A 25,548-nucleotide genomic window follows, 5' to 3' on the forward strand; every position below is an offset into this window, starting at 1 on the left:
TTCAGAATCCTCATGGGGCATTTACACAGTGGCTGGGTGTCCAGTTAACAAACATCACTGCCAGAAGGCTGGTGGGCCAGGGGTGACCCAGAATGTAGTGCTCAGTCAGACCAAGAGCAGAGCCAGGGCTCAAACCCAGAGCCACCCCGTCTTGTTGGACACTGACTGGACTTTCCTCACGGCCCACGAGATAGTGGTTCACATCAGCCAGCTAGTCTACCACAGACCAGACAGAATCCTTCACAGTGACTAAAAAAGCGATTTCAGAAAATGACTTTTTTTCTCCTAAGGCAAGAAACAAAGACCACACAAGATCATTTCCTATTTGTGTCATTTGACAGAAGATACATTGCTTGTTGGGGAAACAATGAAAAAAACCCAAACTCAGATGAGCACTAAACAATTTCATTCTGAATAAACTGAGTTTGCTGAGAAACAAAGACTGACAGGTTAACAGAGACAAAAAGAGAGACGCTCACAGGGGTGGAGTGGGGAGAAGAGGGGACAGAGGACAGCTCTGGATGGTGCCAAGTACACTCTGCCGCTTCTTTGGTCTTCGCTAGCCTCAAAAACGATGTTCTGAGATTGTCTGGCAGTTTCTTAAAAAGTTAAACACACATTTACCATATGACTAAACAATTCTACTCAGGGGAAATGAAAACATATGACCACACCAAGAATTGTATATGGATGTTCACACCATCATTATTCAGAATAGCCCCACACCTGGAATAATTTAAATGCTCATCAGTCGACAAACAGATAAACAAAAGGTGTTGTGTCTGCACAACGGAATACTCCTCAGCAATAAAAAGGAACAGATTCCTGAACACGCTACAGTATGGATGAACCTCAAACTCATGCTGCCACGTGAGAGAAGTCAGACACGGAAGGCCGCATATTGTGATCCCAGTGATAGCAAGTTCCTATAAAAGGCACAACCATAGAGGCAGCAAACAGATCGGCGGTTGCCTGGTGTGAGAGCGGGAATGAAGACTTCCTGCACGGAGAACTTTCTGGGGTGTTCTAAAACTGGACTGTGGTGATGGCTGCACAGCTCCATAAATTTAGTGAAACTCATCAAGACTTACCTTCATATGGGTAAATTTTATGGTATGTAAATTACTTTTCAATAAAGCCGTCTATTTATTTTTTATTTATTTATTTAAGATTTTATTTATTTGAATGAGAGAGAGAGAGCATGTGTGCGCGCACGGGGGTGGGGGCAGAGGGAGAAGCAGACTTCCCGCTAAGCAGGGAGTCCGACGCAGGGCTCGATCCCAGGACCCCGGGATCATGACCTGAGCCGAAGGCAGACGCTTAACTGACTGAGCCACCCAGGCGCCCCCAATAAAGCTATTTATTTTTTATGCAAGCACACGCTCTCTCGAGGAGACCCCGCTCCACTGCCTGAGTCTTCTGGAGTCTCGACAGGGAGTGTCTAGAACAGTGCAGGTGCAATTACCAACACACATAATGCTTTGCAAGGAACTGTCTCACATTTCTTTCTAAAGCTTATAACTGGGCACAGTTCTGGAGTATCATTCTATAAGTTTTTGGTAACCAGCAGTGAAAGGAGGAGTAATGAGAACATGAGTCCACGCAGCACCTCCTTCGCCCTGCAGTAAGCCTCAAACATCAAGTGCAGGACATCTAGACAAAGGTGCTACGGAATACGGTCCTAAGTAAAGTTCTAGTCTCAGTTTGTCTCAACCCAGAGATGTCTCCGGCAGCTGGCTTAGCCAGAGCTCTGGTACTCCCTGGTGAGTCTCACATATTTGTTATTGATGTCTACGAGACAGGGAAAATGACTCTATCGTGAAAACATGTTGTAGATTAGCATCAAAAATCTCTCCTTTCTTCCTCCTTCAAAAACTTTTACATCTTTTCTGTAAAGGATTTAAAACTTGGGTGAGCAATAAAGAAAAAGTAAACTCTCTCTCAAATCCTTACCACCCAGTTACGATCAAGTAACATTTTGGCTTACGTCGTTCCAATCCTTTCCGGTGGGAACATAAGCATGTATTGATATATTATGTGTGAACTGTGTGCCTGGACACTCGCACCAAAGTGGCTTGGCTTCCAGTGCTGTCTCTACCACTTACAGCTGTGTGGCTGGGTAAATCGGGGAAGATGCTAGTACTTTCCTCAGTTCTCTCGAGGGATGAGTGAATGAAATCTATGATATGCTTGGAAATGGGCATGGTGTAGGACAAGTGCTCAACAAATGAGAGCTACGGCCCCATGGCAGGACACGCATATTCTGCGATGCCGCGTCCCCGTGTATCCGTGTATGCACACACACCCACGTGTATGCGTGTCCACCGACGTGCGTTCAGGCCTGTGCTGCGTGGATACGTGCAGTTCTGATATCTAAACACACCAAACGGGACCAAATTTAAGGTAATCTGTTTTTTTCACATAGCAGATCACGAAAGTGTTTTCATCTACAGATCTACACCAGCATTTTCGTGGTTACGTGGCATCCCGCCGTGCAGAGGTGCCACGTTATGTACACTCTCCATGGCTGATCATTTAGGTGGTTTGCATAATGGTTTTGAATCGCATTTATGGGCCACCTAATAGACATCACAGAAACACAAAAGGAAGTCAAATGAGGATCAGAGAAGCAGTAGTCCACTAGATCAAACCAAGATGATTTTCCATTCCTTTGAACCGCAAGTTAGTGAAGTGGCTTATTCGACCCACTCAAGTCTAGTTATGATTTAAATCAGAACTTATAATTTAATACCCACTCAACATGAAAAACAGTAACATCACTTGAATACAAATTTTATTTCACAAAAAGATAACATGATTCCTCTGAAATAAAAATCAGGAACACCTTTAAAGCTTTCATTCCATCCGGGCAGATGCATCGTGCCTTCCTGTGCCACCAGGCTCATCACACATTCACGGTGGTCCCTGCCGGTGGAGGGCTGGGCACCACGAGGCTGCCCGGAAACCTCCGGAGAAAATGCACATGCTAGATCTATTTTCCAATCGAACTTTTCAGTGAATGTTGGCATTACCCGGGGGTATGTGAGGTATGTGTAAGGCCGAAGAAACTCCAAAGGGTCACAGTGGTTAGCTATCAGACATAGTCCAGTCCCCAGTGTTGATAAGGCAGGTCTAGAGGGGGATGACTGGGGGTCGGGGTGGCACTGATAACTGGCCTGTCCACAAACTCCACAGTGCACAGCTCCGGGCCGTTGTCGCCACAGGGCGCGTGCTCCAGTTCCAGCACCATGATGGTGTTTGGGGCTGAGGTCACCAGGATGTGCCGTGGCACAAACAGAGTTATCTGGGGGCCCCGCGCTGGCCAGTATCGCCCGAGGTTAAAGCCATTAATCCATACCTGACCCTGGAGAGAGAGAGAGAGAGAGAGAGAAAACCATCAAGCCCGGCTGCACCGACAGCACTGGGGGGGTCTGGCGCTTGGGGCCAGCAGCGGCAGAGACAGGAAGCGCCCTCACGAAGATGTGCTCGAGCCCCAGGCCCACACCAGCCTCAGCTCCCACACCCTGCTGAGATGACTGGCTGAGTCGGGCCGGGGCTGGAGGGCAGGAAAAACAAAACGTTGCCCCAGACACCCGTTCCTGCTTCAGGACAATACACGTTTGGTGCTTCTGCCTGGTCGGTATTGGACAGTACCGGACAGCACTGTGGCAGTTTCGCCGGGTTTCGGAATGTTGTCCCGGGTCCCGGGGGACTGCTGCCTCCATATGCCAGGCCCTCCCTGACTTCTCTGTCCACAGAGAAGAACTGCTGAGCTGTGCCCCAAGGAGATGAGCTCTAGTTCTTCGCTCCCCCTCCCAGAGGCAGGGCTCAACCATGTCGTCTGCATGCATGGGATGAACACAAGGTCTGCAGCAGCTTGGGAACCCAGGCCCCAGGAGCCATCCTCAAACATGGTGGGAAGGCCACACTTGCTCCCAGGAGCAGACGTGATCCCACATGCTGCAAAGACCATTTCTGTGAGTAGAAGTTCCCTTCCCTATAAAACTGAGAGAAGAGGGACGCCTGGGTGGCTCAGTCGGTTAAGCGTCTGCCTTCGGCTCAGGTCATGATCCCAGGGTCCTGGGATCAAGTCCCACATCGAGTCCCCTTGCTGAGCAAGGAGCCTTGCTTCTCCCTCTACGTGCCTCTGTCTCTCTCTCTCTCTGATAAATAAATAAAATCTTAAAAAAAAAAAATATTAAAACTGAGAGGAGAGAAATGCCTAAAGAATAGGGACCATGTTTGGGTGTGTCTACACAGCCCCCCTGCCTGGCCTAGGGGTTGCTCACAGGGGAGGACTTAACACGTGGCTGAGTAAGTGGAACATTCTATTACAAAGAAAGGCGGGGAGGAGGGGAGATCACACACACACACACACACACACACACACAAACACACACACACACACATACACAAACACACACAGAATGAATATACGGGAGATGAAGGAAGGAAGGAATAAAGGGAGAAGGGAAGGAGGGAGAAGTAAAGAAATTGCTATCCACAGTGGCCGCCCTGGATATGGACACCCTGGATACCTCAGCCCTGGGGTCACCTGCTGAGCCCTGACTCCTGCACGCTTCATGACCCAGCTGCAGCCGCTCACCTAGAGTGACTCAGCTGCTCACTTTGGGTATTTTTCAGCCTCCAGGTGTCCCCTTTATTCTCCCTCCCTCTGGATTTCCTCCCCGGGTTCCCATCTTAGTCCTGCTACTTCCTGGCTGCCGGATGTCAGGCAGGTGACTGGGGACGGTGGAGGAAGCAGCGCTGGCTGGCGGTCAGCACGGTGGCTGGCGCTGGGGACAGAGCCCAGGGAGCATCAGGCTTCTCACACTAACAAAAAAGATCATGGCGCTCACATGCCTACAAAGGAGGCCAGTGATTGAAAACCATCTGTCTGTTGAATTAAGTCATTTAGAGAAAGGATGACAGTTTCATGGTTCTCAGAACTATTTTACTCTTGTTTTTACCACGGGATATGCTGTCTCGATCCTTCCTCCCGGGCATGGGCAATGACAGCTTTACCAGGTCCTTATCAGCTGAAGATCTGCCGGGGCCTTGTTTTTGCAGTAGTAGAGAAGGGCAGCACTTCACTTTCGAGGCTGAGGGGGAGACAGGTTCAGAGGGAGAGCAGCGGGAGGGCTATGAGCGCCCCGGGCTTCACAGGTGTCCTGACCAAAGCAACGCCCACTCCCAACCCAATGACCAGGTAGACGAAGTGGAGGCCTGATCCCCTCTCGCCTGAAATTCCCTTTCATGAGGATCCAAGGGACCGTCCCTCACATCCCTTGTGCTGAATTGGGCATGTCCATCTGGAAAGCTGGGAACCGTTTCCCTGAATCCCCTTTGCCAGAGGGTTTTGGGTTAGAGTTGGTCAAAAGAGGACCCTGTTTGAGACTGGGCATGTGGAAGGGAAGCGGAGGCCACTGCTCCTGGGGGGGTTATCTCAGACACACGGCTGACAGAACCACAGGAGCACCTACAGGTTCAGCCTGTCCTCGCTCCTCTGCTCCGTGTCCGGCTCATCTTCCTAAATGCTGCCCTGCCAACCAATCGTGCAGTAGCCTCCCTGAGCAATAGTCCCAAAGACCTCCTTGTGAGCTCCCCAAAGTACTACTCTGGCAGCTAGACTTGCTTCTGAGGGGCCCCGGGGCCAGCTTGACCAGCTTGGCAGGGATCTTAGTGTGTCTGCCTTTGATTCCCTGGCCCCTCTCCAACTTTCACTTTCCTGGCTCATCCCACATTCGTGTGAGGTCTCACTCCTTCTAGGGAATACTCATATCTCCACAGACTGCACTGACAGACAGACAAGATCCCAAATTTTCGCTCCTGGTTGCTGATCAAAGTTGATAGGATTTTTCTCCTAATTGCTACCTTAATTCTGGACACAGCATGATCTAGTCCAGTTATTCTTTTCTCCCCCAAATGATCCACTCCCATACGAACTCTGCCTCCTGGCCCACCCAGATGATGCCCCAGTATGTGGGCATCGTGCCTTGCCCATCCCCTCTAACTTTCCCCGAACCCAGGGTTATACCTTCGGTGGCCTTGGTTAATTCTGGAAAGCTGTGAACTTCTTCAGGACAAAATGTCCCTCCACTCTCAGCTCCTAACAGAATGGGCATTAAATGAAGTTTAAGGTGGCCTAGATGCCCTTCCAGGACAGGAATAAAGCATTTGGAAAGAACAAACAAGGAATTTGGAAAGAATGGGTCACAGGCCCCTAGCTCTGAAGCACCCGGTTGAACGGAACTCTCTGCAATGATGGAATGTTCCACACTGCCCCAACACAGCAGCAACTTGGCAATGGCTACTGAGGGCTCGAAATGTGGCTACTGTGAGGAGGAACTGAATTTTTGCTTTTCATTAATTCGCATTTAAACCTGAACAGCCGCGTGTGGCTAGCACAGCGGCGGAATGGTGAGGTGCCTGGCATCTCGTTGTCAGACCACAATGTCTCTGCTTCTCTTGGCCCTCACAGCCGTCTTCTAGAGAAAGTCATAATCGATGCTGTCTCAGACTCCTGCAGCCTCCTCACAGGTCCCCCGACGCCCTTCATTAACTCTAGAACCGAGGCTCGCCCAGCAGCAAAATGAAAATCAGATGATTTGGGGGCGTTCTTGCCTCCGACCTCCTCCCCAAGGGCCCCAGGCGACCGGTGCCTGCTTCCTCCCCGCCCGGTCTGCACCACTCTCTCCCCACCTGCCCACTCAGATCCCCACTGGACTTTTCCCCGTCACCTGGACACACCAAGCTCGTCTCCCCTGTGTAGTAACTGTTCCCGCCACCTGAAGGGCTGTTCTCCCAGATCCCGAGCCTTCTGATCGCAGAGATCTCAACCCCACCAGCACCTCAGGGACAGGAGCCGTGGACATCCTCAATCCTGGGCCTTCCAGTCCAGGTCACACACTACCCCCTCAGGCTCTTCTTTCTCTTCTAGTTATTGTCATTGTTTGATCTTTGTATCATTTGTTTGGTCATTGGCTTATCAGCTATTTCCAGCATAGATTCTATGAAGGAGAAAACTTGGTCCATCTTGCTCACAATGGGAGGGACTCTCCGTGCTCAGCGCAGTGATAGTTTATACCTAGCAGCACCCGTCAGGGAAGACTGGCTGATACTTCTGCCTGAGGACAGATTCTACGAACGGGTGACATGAAGTCCAACTGAAAGAATATTCCAGGCTCCTCTGCTCCCAACTTAACAGTTTTAGAGAATCCTGTTCTCTGGGAAGAAAAATAAAATATTTGCATTGCTCCTTGATTAGCGCTGTGATTTTTTTAGTTGTAAAAAATTACTTTAAAAGACCCAAATTTTAGGAGCACCTGGGTGGCTCAGTTGGTTAAGTGGCTGCCTTCGGCTCAGGTCATGATTCCAGGGTCCTGGGATCAAGCCCTCCATCGGGCTCCCTGATCCGTGGGGAGTCTGCTTCTCCCTCTCCCTCTGCCCCTCCCCCCTGCTTGTGCACTCTCTCTCTCTCAGTCAAATAAATAGAATCTTTTTTTTTAAAAAGTCAAATTTTTAAAAATTCTATTTAAAAATACACACACTGACTATTGTTTCTCTTTAAAAAGTGATGCTGAAATTATTGGGGGCAGGAGGAAAGTATGCACATGTTAGTAAAAGTAGACTCACTCTTAATACAGTGAGCCCCACTGGGGCCCAGCATTTCTAGAGTGAACACCAATGGCTTCTGGGACTTTGTGGGGGCTCTCCCAGCTAAAATAGTTCCATGACAAAGTCTGACTTTCTCTGACCATGGCTTGACCCCTGGCAGACTCCCCACTCTATTATCACCAAGGTGATAATAGTTCCAATAAATGTTAGGTTCCAGGAAATATGTGACCTTCTTTGTTAATCAGACAAATGTGTGTCTGTTTTAAATTCTCTAGATAAGTACAATCCTCGAACTTAAAGCAAAAATTTCAATGCTGTTTTAAGTCACAATTTAAAAATTTTCAAATGTGCTCCAGTGTTCCTTCAAAGACAACAAACTCCGGTTGAACACACTGACTCGGTCAATCTCTGAAAGAAGTCATGGAGACACCTGGAGGACTTAAGAGTGGGACAGACCAAGGTCCATTTCTCAAGGTTAAAAGGCTCTCACCACACACAATTAATGAGTAATTGTGATGTTACTTTGGGAGAAAGAAAAGAAAAAGAAATTTTTTAAAAAAGGTAAAATAGTGAGGGGCTTGCTTAGATAAAATGGTAAAGAGATCTCACTGCACAGCAGTGCACGGGAGAAAATGGATTCTCTGCTTCCTTTAGACCCAAAAGGGTCTGCAGCTGATGCAAACCACACTCCCTGCTTCTTCCTTGGTCTTGGAGCAATACAGAACTCTATGATCTCCCTGTATTTTATGATAGACACAACTAGAATTAAAGCCACGAAAAAATATTAGCATAAAAGATGAATCACTTTTTCCTTTTTTTTTACAACCCCACACATAAATTCCTTTCCTTCTTAGCCCCCAAAGTTCCAGCACTGCTTGACCTTTTTAATAGCAGCTCACCTAACAATGGGCATCACGGGGCCTCGCATATCTGGAACAAAGCTACGAACCTGCTGAGTAAAAACTGCTGTATATTTGTTACAAAATAACATACACCCAAAATTGCAGGAGATCCCCCCTTCAACTCAGAGCCTCTTTACTCCTGTTTACACGTAATTCTCACAAGTTTGTTACTAAAATTTTAAACATATTTAAATTTATTTTTTTAAAAGTAAGCTCTAAGCCCAATGTGGGGCTTGAACTCATGACCCCCGAGATCAAGAGTTGCATGCTCTATGGACTGAGCCAGCCGGGCACCCCACTTGGGTGCCAAATTAATATCTATTCGTGGAAAGAAGTTTGATTATCTAGTTTCCAAGCTCACAGGACTTGTGACTGGGAAACAATGAATTAGATGGAAATAGTAGACTTTGTAGGGGGTAAAAATAACTGTAAATCAGGCCCAAAAAGCTTAAAAAGCATTATCAGATTCAGAATGAAAGTAGGGTCAACAGGGCTAAGACTTGGGGCAGGTTGCAGAAATGGTCCCAGTTCTCTGCAGCTCACCCTATCAAGAGACAGAATCTGTTCCTCCCTCCTGCGAATCTGGCTGGTCTCGTGCCTTGCTCTGGCCGAAGAACATGGAAGAAATGACTTGTGATTTCTGACTTGGGCCTTAAGAAGCCTTGTACATCGGCATTCTTCCTCTGAACACTGCTGGTCACCACATGAACAAGTCTGGGATAGCTTGCTGGATGATGAGAGAGACATGGCCCAATCTCCTCGGTCACCTCAGTGGACAGACAGCTAACATCCGGGAGCACAGCCTCCTCGCTGACCAGAAGGGCATGGCCGGCTGAGACCAGCAGAACTGCCCAGTTTGCCAATACTCAAAATGACAAGCTGAATGAACTGTCATTCCTTTAAACCACTAAGGTCTGATGCTTTGTTATACGGCAAAAGCTAACTGATACACATCAAGGTGCATTAACATGCTACTTTTCAGTAAAGGAAATAATGTTTATAAATCCAATTTAAAAACAGAGTCATTTTCTAGTATTCAGTTCCTCTTTTACTAATCAGTCACCAGATCCTGTCAGGGCTGCCTAGCAGTATTTATGCCCCTCTCAGGGTTGTTCTAAATGACTAAGTGGGACGACACACATGAGCACTCAGCCCAGTGACATGCAGTAAGCGCTCAATAAATGCAGCTGCTAGGGGAATTTCCCACAGTAGGACCCTCGCCCCCACCCCCACTGCTACACTGAAGTCCCAGCTTCATTCCTTCTCCCTGGACCACTTCTCCAGCAGAAGAGCAGATGTCAGGGCTAATGAGGAGGAAGAGGTGTGTTTTATTCGTAGCAGGCTGGAGGTGCCTGGCAGAGTCCTAACGGCAGGCCAACACTGGTGGTTGGATATGGTTCTCTGGGTCCTCAAGAATGCTGGGTTGGAGCTGGGAATTGGGGTGTTGCCGGCACATCTGTGAGGACGACATCCCTTGGAAGTGTTAGAAAGGGGCCCAGGATCAAGTCCTGAGGACTGCAGCATGGGAGCTGAAAGAGAAGCCTGAGAAGGAAGAAAGAGGAGGAAGGAAACCCTGGAGGAATTTCGCACAGAAGTCAGGAGAAGAGTTTCCAGGGAGGGAGCGGTTCCTCATGTCAGACGTTATTGCCAAGATGTCAAGTAAGACACCGCTTGAGAACTACCTGGGGGACGTGTCAACAGGTGGTGTTGGCAAGAGCAGCTTCAGAGGAATGTGGGGGCAGAAGGGAGTTCCTGCCCATGGCCCTCCACTCCAGAGTTAGTTCTACCGACTGAGGCCTTTCCCAGAAGCTTCAAATGTGGGACAGGTACCCCACCTCTGCATTCCCATTACAAGCACTGAATATATGAATAGATACCTTTTGTTTTAGAGATTGTATTTATTTATTTAGAGAGAGCAAGGGCTGGGGGGGAGGGGTAGAGGGAGAGAAAGAATCGCAAGCAGACTGTGCTGAGCGTGGGGCTTGATCTCATGACCCTGGATCATGACCTAGGCCAAAATCAAGAGTCTGATGCTTAACCAAATGAGTCACCCAGGCGCCCCTGAATATATACCTTTGCTTGCAGCCCACCTCCCGATTTGTACAGACTTCTATGTATAGACTCAAGACCCACAGGTCTTATATAAGATGGCTATTAGGTCTGGTAACATGGAGAACATGATTTCATTGTATTGAATGTAGCTTTACTTATTTATTTATTTTTGCTATGTTTCAGACTTGATGGCCACTTCCTCTTGGAGATTAGATGATTAGTAAATACTTGAGGCTGAACATGTCTAAAACAGAGCTTCTGATCCCCGCCAGCACCCCGCCTGCCCTGCTCCAGCCTTCCCACCTCAGAAACTAACCACACCCACCCCTCCCATTACACGGGCCTCAAACTCTGGCGTCCTCCTTGACTACCTTCTCTTGAACACCATTCAGGCTCCTTCAGCAAACCTTGCCTTTTCTTTTCAGTATGAATCTTGCACTTCTCTTCACCAGCACCCACGCCCACAGTTTCTTGTAGGATTGCTATACTAGCTTCCCATTAGGACTTCCCGCATCAAGCCTCGACCTCCTCTAATCCATTCCCACTGAGAAGGGAGCTTTCAAAGCCAGTCAGCTCTTTGACTCTCTGCTTAATACCACCACCAGAGTGAGGAGAAGCCAAAATCTCCCCCCCCCGACTTGGCCAACGCCCATGCCAACTCCTCATCTCCCACACTTTCCCCTTGCTCACAGGATCTTTCTCTCTGGGCCTTCCCACTCGCTGCTTTCTGGCTCCAGAACATTCTTCCTCTGGCTTCTCACAGGGATGACTCAGTCTCATCCTCCAGGTCTCAATGGCTATCTTCTCCTAGAGGCACCCTTGACCACTCCTTACGTGGTGGCTTCAAAATATGTTCATACATTCTTAACACTTCTCCCTTCAAAAGGCAGAATCTAATTCCTATCCCAAGAACGGGGACTGGACTCAATGACTCTCTTTTAACTAACTGAATGTGATGAAGGCTATGTGACTTCCAAGGCTAGTTTCAGCCTGGCTCTCTCTTTCCTAGATCTCTCCCTCTGGGGAAAGCTAGTCACCATGTCATGAGGACACTCAAGCAATCTATGGAGAGGCCTGTGTGGGGAAGAACTGAGACCTCCTGCCAACAGCCAGCCCCAACCTGGCAGCCATGGGAGTGAGCCACCTTGGAAGTGGGTCCTCCTGAGCCAGTCAAGCCTTCAGATGTAGCCCTGGCTGATAGCTTGACTTCATGAGAGACCCTGATCCAAAACCACCAGGCCAAGGTGGTCCCAAATTCCAGACCCACAGAAACTGTGAGCCTAATAAATGCTTATCATAGTTTTAAGCCACTAAATTTTAGGGTAAAATTTGTTACAGAGCAATAGATAACTATTATGCCATATAAGATAGCAACATCTTCACCCCTATACCTCACTTTAGATCACATCATCACATTTACTTTCTTCCTAATTGTTATCACTATCTGAAATTATAGCATTTAATTATGATGTCTTCCCCAGTAGCAGTGCCCTTGCCTATCTTGCTCACATGCTGAATACCAGTCACCAAGTACTTCATAGTTTCTGGTACTTCCTACACACTGTTGCCATATTTGATCATATCACTTTGATGCTTAAAATTGCCCCTAGTTCTACAAAGGTCTCAAGATAATATCCAAATTCCTTGATATATGAGGCCATGAAATCACCTTTCCAACTGCACTTTCTATCACTCCCTTCCTGGTTCCTTCTAGGATGTTTTCTGTGACACCAACGAATTCTCCAATTCTCTGGACACCAGCTGCATGTCCAACAATTCAATTATGACATAACCTACCTGGAGCAGGGGTCAGATCCCGTAAGTTAAAAGGGCTCTGACCCACACTTCTGAACTACCAGCTACAAATTAGGGGTTCCTATAACCTCTTCCTCAGGCTCATAATTTGCTAGAATGGTGCACAGAACACAGGAAAACATTTTACTTACATTTGCCCTCACCAGGTGTATCTTCCAGCACCTGGATGTGTTCACTCACCAAAAGTTCTAGAGTTTTTACAGAGCTCCATCTCCAGCCCCCAATCCCTACCCCAAGAAGTCAGAGGTTGGGGGGTGGAGCTGAAAGTTCCAATCCTTTGATCACTTGGTGTTTCTGGTGATCAGGTCCCACTGGCACCAGAAAGACCAAATGATGAGGGTATTAGAAATTTCAAAAAACAAGATGCAGAAATAATTTAAATATATGAAGGGATTCTTGTCAGCCTTTTTTTTTTTTTTTTTTTTAAGATTTTATTTGAGAGAGAGAGAGAGAGAGAGAGCACAAGCAGGGGGAACGGCAGAGGGAGAGGGAGATGCAGACTCCCCGCAGAGCAGGGAGCCCAACGCGGGGCTCGATCCCAGGACTCTGGGATCGTGACCTGAGCCGAAGGCAGACGCTTAACCGACTGAGCCACCCAGGCACCCTGTCAGCCCTTTGTTAGAAATTCTTTTATTTCATGATTTTTTACATCTTGAAAGAGGGAATACTTGCCTTTAAAAAATAAAATTACTTTTAGTCAGTATTCTATTTGGATTCTTAGCTTTCAAAGCATAATTCTGGCCGAGGAAAGTGGGACACGACTCCACCGCTCTCATCCTCATGCTCTGTCCGGCACCCAAAGCTGCCCCGAGAGGATAATACATGCAGGAAGGCTGTGGCGGATATGGCCACGGGACTTGGGCACAGCATATGGCGGAGAGAGAAGGAGCACAGAGGCGCTGTGGTGGCCGAGCAGGACACCTGAAGTACAGCACACGTGACACAGCCAGCACACCGCCTATCTTAGGGAGCTTGTGGTCAGATAAGAGTTCTGTGCAGCCCAAACACTGGCCTGTGTCTCCTGCAAAGAGCAAAACATGCCTGACCACTTCCCACTGTAATCCCAGTTTGATGGTTGGGCATTTAACCAGAAAGCCACAACCTAACCAGAAGTGATTTTTTTTAAATCGCCCTTATCAGTGACTTTGTTCACTAAATCAAGGCAGTTTCTTCATATCAACTGAAGAGCACAAGCCCAGAGGCTGGGACAGGGCCTCCCTGATGGAGGAGGGCGGCAGAGGGTTAGCGTGTCCAGAGGCAGGGTCCTAGGAATGGCTCCGGCTTCACGTGTCATTCGGTCCACCCCTACCCCCACCCCCACACCTGCCAAAGTGCTCATTCTCCCAAAAGCCAGAACTCAGTGGTCTGTGGGGTGGGTTCTATTTGTTCTGCATCTGTTGATCTTTCAGAACCTCAGAAGCTGGCCTGGGACTGTCCTCAGTAAGAGGGACAACTGTTCACCAGAAAATAACAGAAAACAGAGGGGCACCTGGGTGGCTCAGTAGGTTAAGCGTCTGCCTTCAGCCCAGGTCATGATCCCGGGGTCCTGGGATTGAGCCCTGCGTCATTATTGGGCTCCCTGCTCAGTGGGGAGTCTGCATCTCCCTCTCCCTCTGCTGCTCCCCCTGCTCGTGTTGTCTCTCTCTCAAATAAAATCTTAAAAAAGAAAAGAAAAGAAAACAGTATGAACAGTATGCACTGTCTTAAGTGTATGTGCGACCTTCGGACCCACGTAACCCAGGTCCACAAATCCCATAGATGGGCCTTCGTGTCTGCTTTATTGAGATATACTTCACACTCCATACAATTCACTCATCTTGAGGATACAATTCAGTGGCTGTGAGAACACTACAGAGCTATGCAACCATCACCACAATCAATTTTAGAATACTTTCATCACTCCAAACGGAAACCCTGCACTCCCCATCCTCCCTCCCCACCCCCCTCCTTCCCTGCTCTAGGCTACCACTGATTTTTCTGTGTCTGCAGATTTGCCTATTCTGGACATTTCATATAAATGGAACCTTCCACATGTGTGGTTCGTGATTGGGTCCTTCCACTTAACATGCTTTCAAGGTTCATCCATGTTGTAACATATATGATTACTTAATTTCTTTTTATGGCAAATTTATTTTCCATTACTATATATAATAAACATTTTGTTTATTCATGCCAGTGGATGGACATTTGAGCTTTCCACCTTCTGGCTGATTCTGGATAATTCTGGATAATGCCGACTTGACCATTTGTGTGCTAGTGTTTGAGGGGACATATGCATTCTATGGGCTTTTGGGGTTCCAAACCTTCTGACACATTTGGAAATATCACGTGTCTATGTACCTTCCAAACGTGAAGGTGCGGAACATCCATCAGACTGACAAGATTAGTGCAGAGCCCCTGTCTCCTCATTCGCCTTCCAGGCCCTGTACGTTGCTGCCTGCCTTTCCCCGCGGGCCTGCAAGTCGGACGGACTTGAGGGTCAGCGAGCTGCACTACCACCTACTTCTGCTCCTCATGCAAGTTCCTTAGCTCTCTTGAGCTGCTCCTCTGCAAACTAGAGCTGATGACAGGATATCGCACTCCTCCTGCTCTTTTGGTGATTACAGAGGTCGTGTGTCCAAAGTGCTGAGCACCACACCTGGGTCAGGCACTCTCGGGTGTGACACCTTTATGACCTGGCCAAGGTGAAGCCTCTCTGACTTCCAAAGATGTCTCATGCTTTTCCACGTCTGCACCTTTGCATCTACCATTCTCCCACTTAAAATTCCCTCCCTGACAAAACTCCCTCTGACTCCGGGGAAGGGCTGTCCGTCTGTCAGGTCTGCTTCCACCTGAGTCACCCCACTCTTCTCATCGTTCCTGTCATGCACAGCTTCTCTTTCTGCTTCACATCTCCTGAAAGTTCTTTCTCTTAAAGCACGAAACTGATACCACCTGGGGAGCAATGGTTTGTCTTCTCGTCTGCCTTGGCCCTATACCCACAGCACCCTGCAAAGCCCCTCATCACCTACAGGGCTGCCTGAGGGCCTCCACTCCTCCCACCTGCTTTCTTCCCTGGTGGGGGGGAAGGTGCCCAGGGGTGGAGGAGCTCAGCAACACAGCCACCTGGGCACCCTTCCACCTAGAGCATTTACAGAGCAACCAGGCCCCGGGAGGTGAGCAGGATGGTGAAGAAGCTGAGCACTTTTAAAAAATGCCGCTTCTGCAGCTTATGACCCAGTGGGTGAAACCGAGGTGCCAGCCAAAGTGTGATGAGTCCAGGAGGGGCACAGAGGGGGCTCAAGGGAGGGCTGGACTAAGGGTCTAGGAAGGCCTCTTAGAGGAGTTAAGGCTGGTCTTGACAGATGAATACGTGATGGCTGGGTGGGCAGAGTGAGGGAGTGAAAAAGCATGAACAAAGGAGATATATGACACAGCAGGACACCAAGAGGGAAAAGGGGACAAGGAGGGAGGGGAGGAAAGGAGGGAGCAAGGGAAGAAGAACAAGCCTGCTGGCTAAAGTGGGAAGGTCCAGAGAGGGTTTTAGTTTGTTTTGGGGTCTTAGAGCCCCCAGATGTCACTTCTTGGCTGCAACCCAGAAGTTGGCAGAGGAGACTGAAAGGCTGACATGATGCAGGACAGGAGGTTCGAGAGCAGGATCCTGGCCTGGAGGAAGAAGGTGGGGAGGGGATTCAGAGCTTAGACTTCCTCCTAGGGCCACTGGGCAGGAAGTGAGGGTAGAGGCCGAGATAAGTCTGACAGGAAGCTGGGGGAACAAAGGAGTTACACTTGATAGCAGTCAAGGAGGGTGAGTGGGTGGGGGAGGAGTACGGCGTCTAAGGGGAGAGGTGAAGGTTAGAAAGACCAGCTGGGGAAGGGGGAAGAGACCAAAGACTGCTGGGCAAGTTGGGGGCCTCCAGAGGCTGGAGAGAGTGAAGGGATAGGGGCCCTGATGAGCACGCTGGAGAGGCCCCCTGGCAGTGCTCAGTCACTGGTGAAGGAGCAAAGGCCGATTGTGGACCCACTCAAAATAGAGGATGAACAAGGAGACAGAGCGGAAGGTCAAGGGGGCCAGTGGATTGATGGCTTTTTAAAAATATTAGTAGTGATGTCTAGACTGGATAGGGAAGAACTGTGGCCTTAATGGGGGAGAGTTTCAGGTCATCAATAAGATCCAAGAGCAGGCTGGAGGGCATGAGAGTTTGGGGGATAGAAACACGTAGCAAGAGAGAGGATATCACAGCTTAAAATTCTGGAGGTAAGTTCATCAAGATACACCATGTGCTCGGTCATGAAACAAGTTTCAATAAATTTAAGAAGACCGTGGAACCATCACCATGATTTAATTTTGGAACATTTCCATCATCCCCAAAAGAAACCCCATATCTACTTGCAGTCACTCTCCATTCCCACCATCAGCCCCAGACAACTATCAACCTACTTTTTCTTCTCTATAGATTTGCCTTTTCTGAACATTCCATATAAATGGAATCCTACAGCATGTGGTCTTTTATGTCTGGCTTCTTTTGCTTAGCATGTTTTTCAGATTCATCCACATTGTAGCATGTATCAGTAGTCTGTTCTGTTTTACTGTGGGACACTATTCCTTTGTATGGATATACCACATTTTATTTACCCATTAATCAATTGATGGACATTTGAATTACATCCAGTTTGGGGTTATTATGAATTATGCTGCTCTGAATATTTGCACAGAAGTCTTTGGGTAGACATAGGTTTTCATTTCTCTCAGGTATACACCCAGAAGTGGAACTCTTCAGTCCGTGTTTAACCTTTGAAGAAACCCCAAACCGTGTTCCCAAGTGTTTGTATCATTTTACATTCCCACAAGTGACATAGGAAGGTTCTCATTTCTCTATATCCTTGCCAAAATTTGTTATTGTCTATCTTTTATTAGTATAGCCATTCTAGTGGGTGTGAAGTAGTATTTCACTGTGGTTTTGATTTGTACTTTTCTAACGATTAATGATGTTGAGAGCATTATACATGTACTTATCGGCCATTTGTATACCTCCTTTGGTGAAATTTGCACATTTTTTGACTGGGTTGTTTATCTTCCTATTATTGAGTTGTAAGAATTCTCGATGTATTCTAGAAACAAATCCTTTGCTAAACATATGATTTTCTCCCATTCTGTGGCTCGGATTTTCATTTTCTTAATGATTTCTTTTGAACAGCAAACATTTTTAATTTTGATGAACTCCAATTTATCACTTTTTCTTTTAAGGGTCATGTGTTAGGTGTCAAATCTAAAAAATCTTTTCCTAGGGGCGCTTGGGTGGCTCAGTTGTTAAGCATCTGCCTTCGGCTCAGGTCAAGATCCCAGGGTCCTGGGATCAAGCCCCACATCGGGCTCCCTGCTCAGCAGGAAGTCTGCTTCTCCCTCTCCCACTCCCCCTGACTGTGTTCCCTCTCTCGCTGTCTCTCTCTCTGTCAAATAAATAAATAAATAAAATCTTTAAAAAAAAAAAGTCTTTGCCTAATTGAAGGTCATAGACTTTCTTCCTTCTTCTAGAGGAGTTTTATAGAGAAATTAAATTAGAAATCAATAAAAATAAGATGCTAAAAAAAACCCTTACAAATATATGGAAATTAACACATTTCTAAATAATCTATGAGATTATTTTTTTGAGAGAGAGAGAGGATGCAGGAGGGGGGAAGGAGAGGGAGAGAGAGAGTCTTAAGCAGACTGCACGTTCAGTGCAGAGCCTGACATGGGGCTCAATCTCACAACCCTGAGATCATGACCTGAGCCAAAATCAAGAGTCAGATGTTTAACTGACTGAGCCACCCAGGAGCCCCAAAAGGACAGTTCTTAAACAAATGTTGTGCACATCTTTTTCCCTCTTAAAAGCGATTTATATACTTTTCTCCTCTTCTCCTTCAGGGTCAAAATTCTCAAAAACAATGTTTATATTCAAGTATCCAAATTTATGCTCCTGGGGCGCCTGGGTGGCTCAGTCATTAAGCGTCTGCCTTCGGCTCAGGTCATGATCCCAGGGTCCTGGGATTGAGTCCCTCATCGGGCTCCCTGCTCCGCGGGAAGCCTGCTTCTCCCTCTCCCACTCCCCCTGCCTGTGTTCCCTCTATTGCTGTGTCTCTCTCTGTCAAATAAATAAATAATATCTTTAAAAAAACCCAAACAAACACATTTACGTTCCCAAGTTTGTTCCTTTATTTGACACTCCTCAGTAGCATGCAATGCAGCCTGTGGATGCCCCACTCCCATACACTTGCTGAGGGTCCCAGGGAGCTCCGTGTTACTACATCCCGTAGAAGAGCTCCTGTCTTTCACTCATCCCCTCAGCAGGACAAATGCCAGTTTTCCTCCTCACTCTCTGCCCACCATGTTTGTGCCTCTTTTCTTCCTTCTGCATCCTTTCTCCTTAGGGGACCTCCTCCATCCCATGTCTCCATGACCATCCACACACAGATGATCTGATACATATATTCCCAGCCCAGATCCCTCCTCCAACTTCTCCATCCACAGATCCCACAGCCCTCCTCCAGTATCTTCTCTCAGCTGTTCTCAAAGTCCTCTCAAACTCAATCTGTCCAAATCCAACTCATGATCTCCCCCTCCTAGCCCATGTTTTCCTCTGAAAACTCTTCTTTCAATAAATGGTACCATCTGCCCAGCTACCAGCCTGGGACCTAAGAGTCATCCAGGATATGTCCTTCTCTTTAAACCCCAATAACCAATCCATCATTACATCTCATTGATTTAATGTCACACATCTCTCAGATAGTTGATATCATCTCCATCTTGGCTACCACCATCCTAGTCTCTCACTGAGACTACGGTCCAGTCACCTAGATAGCTTCCCCAAATCCACAGGTGCCCTCACCCAGCCCTCTCTGTACCCTGGGGTCAGAGAGGTTTGTCCCATCACAATCATGTGATGGCACCCTCCTGCTTCAAAGGCTCTCAACACAAAGACAAAACTTTAATGTGGTTTAATTGGCCTATTCCAATCTCATCTCTACCCACTTTCTAGTCTTCTCTCTGAACCACACTCCACACCTAAACCCTATATTTGGGTCCTTTACCAGGTCCTCAAGCTCCTCATTTCCCCTATGACCACATGGCCTTTGCACATGCTATCTCCTCTGCCTGGAATATGTTTCCCTCCCCCTTTTGCCACATTAATTCCTTCTTATCCTTCATATCTCTGTCAAGCATCACTCCCACAGGGAAGGCTTCACTGACCTTCCTAACAAGGTCAAATGCCCCAATTATTATCAACTCCCATATTTCTTCTTAGCACTCACTGCAGCTGCAGTCTCACCATTTAATTTGGGTGATTATATGATTTGGGTCTCTCTCCCCAACTAGCATGTAAGTTCCATGAGGGCAAGTCATTGTATCCTTACTGTTCATCGTTGTATCCTTAGCACCTGGCACAAAGCTTAGGCACAGAGTGGCCAGTGAAAAATACTTGTTGAATGAATAACTGAGTCACGGTAAGGTCACCCAAGATGAAAATAGGACTGAAGTAAAGAAGACAACAGTGAAGGAAGACATGCGAACGTCTTCAAAGAATAAAGGGGAGGGAGGGTGACCAGGCAGTAAAATGGCCAAGGAAGAGCAGAAGATCATGCAGACAGCGGTGGATGTCCCAGGGTGTAGGGCTGGTGGGGTGTTGTGGGGGTACAGAGGTAGGCCCGGACAAAAGAAAAACAAGTTCTCCCAGTGATTCACCCCTTTGCCTGGACCAAATCTTCTTCAAGAGAAAGAGAAAGTGTCCCTCATAAGCAGTATCCAAAGGAGCTAGAGTTTTTCTTAGAGGAAGCAGGAAAGCCATCATTTGCTCAAGGAAGTTGTCAGTCAGTGAAAATGGGGCAGATGGTACATATTCAAGCTGGCCATTGAGTCTTTGAAGATCGGCCAAGGTCCCACTACTGAGAAATGGATAAACTAACACGGAAAGCCCTCCACTCCCGAACTGTCACACACCATCTCATTAGCAGCTCTTTTTGATTCTTTATCACTTTCCACGAAGACACGTACCTTGGTCCATCCAGGAAATTGGATAAAGGTGTCCTGGGGCAAGTCTGGGATCCCACTGGGAATAGAGAAGTTCCCCATATAAAAGGCCGGCAGTGTGTAGTTAGATGAGCTGTGGGCCAAGGCTTTATCATGGCGTCCATTGTTATAGCCATGCCAGTCTCCCAGGTGTCTGCGCACCGCATCCTCAGTGTCCAGTGGGAAGATCATCCAGTCCGTGAGGATACTGGAACCAAGGGTCAGGTTAGAAATAAGACCCTGTAAAGGAGAAACACAGCAATGAGCTGGGGTGGGAAGCAAAAGGCTTCAAGTGTCTCTGTGTCCCTCCCTGAATACTTGGGGAGAACAAACTAGGATATGAAACACCAACAGTAAGTGAGACTCAAACTGTGCATATGTCAAAGTGACATCTGGCTTGAGGCCAGAGCTTTTGACCCCATGACCCCTGATCTTCAATGTTTGGTTCAGAGTCACTGCTGAATGGAAGGGATGATGGCATCTGAGGCACGGGAGAATGAATGGAGTCAGGAATGCAGAAGAACACCTAGCCACTGTAATGGGGGCTGGGGGGGACAGATTCTGCCCCCTCATATGACCAGGAGCAAGTCTTGGCATTAAGCCCCTCAGCAGCACTCATGGGATGATCACGCCTGAGTCCATTCACCCACCGTGGGACTCAGTGAGGTAACCATAAACGAGGATACTTTGATATGTGTGGAACGATAGAAAGGAAGTGATGATGAAGGTGAACAGTTGGCTCTATTCGTCCAGCCGGGTCAGCAGGCCGGGGTGTCCACGGCCCCGGCCACCGCACTGAAGCCTATGCTCACGGCTCACCTAGCTTCCTCTCTCCCGCCTTTTACATGGTGAACTTCTCCATTCCCCAGGAGATCCCAAATTCATCCCAGGACAACTCTCAGTACCAAGTCTCAACTGCCCCCTTAGTAATTCAATAAACATGAACCAGGCAGCTGTGTGCGGGTCCCTTGCTGGGTACCGGGACCCAGAGAATACACAAGAATCCCTGTCACTCCGTGTGTCAACATGGCCTGTGATAGCCAAGCAGGAAGGCCACTAACTACAGCCTGAGCACAAGGACTTTAACGGGGACATTTCTACTGGAGGTAAAGGTTGCCCCACACGGCCATTCTCTAAGAGGGTAATCGCCTTGCCTCTGAGCTGCACCAAGAGGGTCAGGAAATAGCCCCATACACCGGTTCTGTCCGAGAGCGGGTGGTACCATCAATCCTTCGATGCGAGCCTTCTCTCCTCTAGCAGATGGTGAGCCACCTTTCGGGAAGCCCGTATCTCAACATCTTTGCATGCCCCAAAGCACCTTGCGGAGCATCTTACAGAGTATGAGCTTAACAAGTGTTTGCTGAATAATGTTCGAAAAATGTTTTCCAAGGAACAATATTCAGGCTAGGGCTAGATACCTGGACACAGAGTAACCAGCAGGGATGAGAGGCCATGCATCAAGGGAAAGGCTTTCTACGATTCAAGACATTGTCATGGATTGTCCACACCCAGAAAACAGAGCAGACCAAATGCTAGGCTGGCTTTGTCGGAGACCAAGTGCCTTTCGAAAGTGAGCTGGGTTTGTTAAGCAAAGGAGCAGCACGGTGGAGTTGCTTCCTCCTTCTGTTTCTTCCTACCAGGTGACTGAACCTGAACACAAAGCAAGGGTTCTCTTTGCAAAGCACAACTTTCTCATCACCTGCAGAGGAAAACAGGTCTTCAAAATAACCCAACTCTGAAGTTGCAAAACAAATCACAGTAGGTTCACTTGCCAAACTTGGCAAAGTGTGCACGGTTTTAAAAATCGCTTTTGTGTGTGAACGGGGCTGGAGGAGAAGAAGGTATATGTGAGTTTTTAAATGGCTTTACAGAACCTTCCTTGGGTGGCACAGGCACAGTTCTGTCAACCTTTGAACCTCATTCCTGACAGTGAGGTCGGTCCTACCTTAAAATCATTGATATATCTGCCATAGTTCACACGTCCCATGTTCTCTACCAGAAGGTCCAGAGAGGCTCCAGCTTTCCCGGTGATGTTCAGAGTGATCACCTCACTTCGATCCAGGACTCCCTGGGGCACCTGCGGGGTCAGAGTCCAGTGGGAATTAGCTGGGGTGAGAAGGTCAGCAGAGCACGGCTTGCTCAGTCATCACACTCATTTTCTTGTCTCGAAGGGTCACCGGACTCGGGAGGCAATGCTCTGATGGCCCCTTTGCCCAAGTCACCGGCCGGGTGGTCAAGTTCCCCCCACACTGCTTCTGAACCAGGCAACTCAGCAGATGCAGCTCCGAGCAAGGGAAGCTCTAGGCTAGCTTCCTTTGCTCTGGGGTGTTTTGCTGCACATCTATTTTTAATAGGAAGGGAATGGAGGCAAAAATTCCAGGAGGGGGTCCCTGCCACAGGAACTGCTTTGTGTTCTCACAGCACAAAAGGCAGTCATGAAAAGCAGCTTCTAAACAGCGAGGAGAAATGAGACAAAATCAGATAAATGAGATAAAATCAGAGAGTTAGGTGGAGTAGTCTCACCTCAAAATACCTGATAGGGTGCATTAACCATGTAAATTATATAAGAGAGTGAGAAAAAACAACAGGTATTTTAGCAGCAACATATTCCTAACTTTTTGAAAGGGGAGGTTTTTAAAAAAAAAAAAAAATGAAGCTACACTGACTATAATTCACTAAGACAACCCCTAAAATGGAATTCAAGAAACTGCCATCAGTATACACATGGGCAATATACACATAATGTCCTAGAAACTTGCTCCCACTGAAATGAAAGCCTTTGATCACAAGAGAATAGAAACACTTTTTTTTTTTAAGATTTTTTTATTTATTTAACAGAGAGAGACACAGCAAGATAGGGAACACAAGCAGAGGGAGTGGGAGAGGGAGAAGCAGGCTTCCCGCGGAGCAGCCCGATGCGGGGCTCGATCCCAGGACCCTGGGACCATGACCCGAGCCGAAGGCAGACGCTTAACGACTGAGCCACTCAGGCGCCCCGAGAATGGAAACATTTTAATTTAAAATTTTCTGAACAAATTGCCTCAGTTCGAACAATCTCTTCATGTGTTCTCTCACATGATTATTTCAGTGTGTCTTTGCTGTGTTTGGAGACAAAGATCTCTGCATATTGTAGCGATCGTTATCATGAACAGTGCTCTAGAATGGGATTTCTCACACAGGATGAAGGCGCAGGGTTAAATGAATCAGCGCTCCGGCATGTACAACACGGACCCTGTTCTCAAGGAGCGAAGGAGACATGGGCAACATTCTGTGATGGGGCAGAGAGGGTGGCGTGGACTGGGGAGACCGGGGAGGTCTCTGAGAAGAGCGGAGCCTTGAGCACTCCCCTCCAGGTTCAGATGGGTGAGGGGACGTATTCCAGGCAGAGGGAGCATGGGTGAGGCCACATTGGCAAGCAAGGGGGCACAGTGAAGGGACATCAAGAGGAGGCGCAGAGCCCAAGTTTGGAAAGGTGGGCAATGGCCTGGAATGCCACATTACCAAGCGCAGACCACACGTCGCCCTGCTGGGGCAGACAAGCACACAGCTCAGAGACAGCTCTTACCCCATCCACGGCGACGTAGGCCCGGTCGTGGACTCCACTGAGGGGTGACGACAGCGGTGTGGGGTCACTGCAGTCTTGAGGAAGCGTTGTTCGGTACAGCACAAACCCAAAATACTGGTTAGAAAAAGACATAAGAAAAACACATCACTCTGTTAAAGATACCCTCGTCACCTTGATCTGTGGGAAAGCGATGTTTCTAAGAGGTTCCCCAGCCTCCCACAAAAATTCAGTCTGAATGAAGGGACCCGGCTTACATTTTTAGCTCATACACTAGCACGGCAGTAACAGCAAGGAACCCACATTTTATCAGACAGCCCTTTCCCACACGAGGAAACTGGACTCTGGGACATGTTTGATGATTTGCCCAGAATCACTCGGGGGGATCCTATCATATATATCGAAAGGTTATTTCTGGTATCTCAAAAACACGACACAACACAACACAACAACCAAAAAGACAAACAGGGGCGCCTGGCTGGCTCAGCAGGTAGAACATGTGATTCTTGATCTCGGGGTCGTGATGTCAAGCCCCACATGGGGTATAGAGGTTACTTAAAAATAAAATCTTAAAAAAACAACAACAAACAAACAACAACAAAGCCAAGAATGTTCGGTAAAACATTTTCCAGGTTCTTGGGCTACATGTGCTCTAACATACAAAACAAGAGTCAACCAGAAACTGTTTAAAGTGGAGGGCCGGGGGTGGCGGGGATAGAGATAGTGAGAGATGGGGGTGCAGCCTGTTGCTAAGTCAGAAAACAGTCGCATAGATGCTGGTATCCCTGGTCTGAGAGGAAGGCGCCAGACTATCAGCCCCAGCAGCAACAGCACCCTGAGCCTCAGCTGGTGACGCTCTTGCTGCGGACGTTGGCCAGGGTGAGCTGGATCAGACCCCGCCATACAAGAGCATCCAACAGACATCCAGCATGGGGCAGAGAAACAGTTCCTCGCGTCTAGGGCCCAGAAAGCAAGGAAGTGCATCTTGGCAAATGCAAAGGTGATTTGGAGGAGCTGAAAAAACCCCAATGTTAACCCACGTTCCTGTGTTGCAGGAAAGGGCTGAATTCAAGAAATGTCCCTGGGGCCACCACCCCAGGCTTCAGGCACAAGGATGCCTCCCCCCGACCCCAAATCTCCAGCTCTTGTTTTTTGTTTTTTTTCTTTTCAAAGTAACCAAAGTGGTAAGTCCTAACTCAGAGGCTGAGGAACACTTTGTGCAGGGCTTCAACGAGGGGAGCGGAAGCTGCAGTCCTCCCTGCGAAGGTGGCTGAGGCCACCGAAGTGGGGGGTGGGGGGGCGGGCAGCTGCAGAGGTAACAGGGCTGCACCCTACTCCCTGCAGCTGGGCCCTCGATGGGTTTCGCTGGAAATAAACATCCAGCGGGCTTGCCGCAGACCTGAAACAGCCAGGGCCCAGGGAGTCCCCCCAGTCCTCGAGTACTGCCTTGGCCAGAGATCGCAAAGCAGGAGGGTCTGGCCAAGAACAATGAGTACAAGTGTCTCCACACCAACCTGGAACTCACTTCCCAGGTTCCAAGTGCTCTAGTGACCATGTCTTGCCGAAGTGCTCCC

General features: G+C 48.1%; 1 protein-coding gene across 1 annotated transcript in view; it reads right to left on the bottom strand.

Annotated features, from left to right (window-relative positions):
• Nucleotides 1-2,731: 2,731 nt before the first annotated feature.
• GLB1 (galactosidase beta 1) overlaps nt 2,732-25,548 on the bottom strand; it is a 79,738-nt gene continuing 56,921 nt past the window's right edge. The window contains exons 13-16 of the mRNA XM_032409065.1: nt 23,978-24,091; nt 22,358-22,489; nt 20,398-20,652; nt 2,732-3,364 (exon numbers count right to left, since the gene is read on the bottom strand). Coding sequence (XP_032264956.1) covers nt 3,095-3,364; nt 20,398-20,652; nt 22,358-22,489; nt 23,978-24,091 — 771 coding nt within the window. The 3' untranslated portion in view covers nt 2,732-3,094. The remainder of the gene's footprint in view (nt 3,365-20,397; nt 20,653-22,357; nt 22,490-23,977; nt 24,092-25,548) is intronic.

This window comes from Phoca vitulina, unplaced genomic scaffold (genome assembly GCF_004348235.1).
Source record: "Phoca vitulina isolate PV1807 unplaced genomic scaffold, GSC_HSeal_1.0 scaffold10, whole genome shotgun sequence".
NCBI classification, from domain to species: Eukaryota; Metazoa; Chordata; class Mammalia; order Carnivora; family Phocidae; genus Phoca; species Phoca vitulina.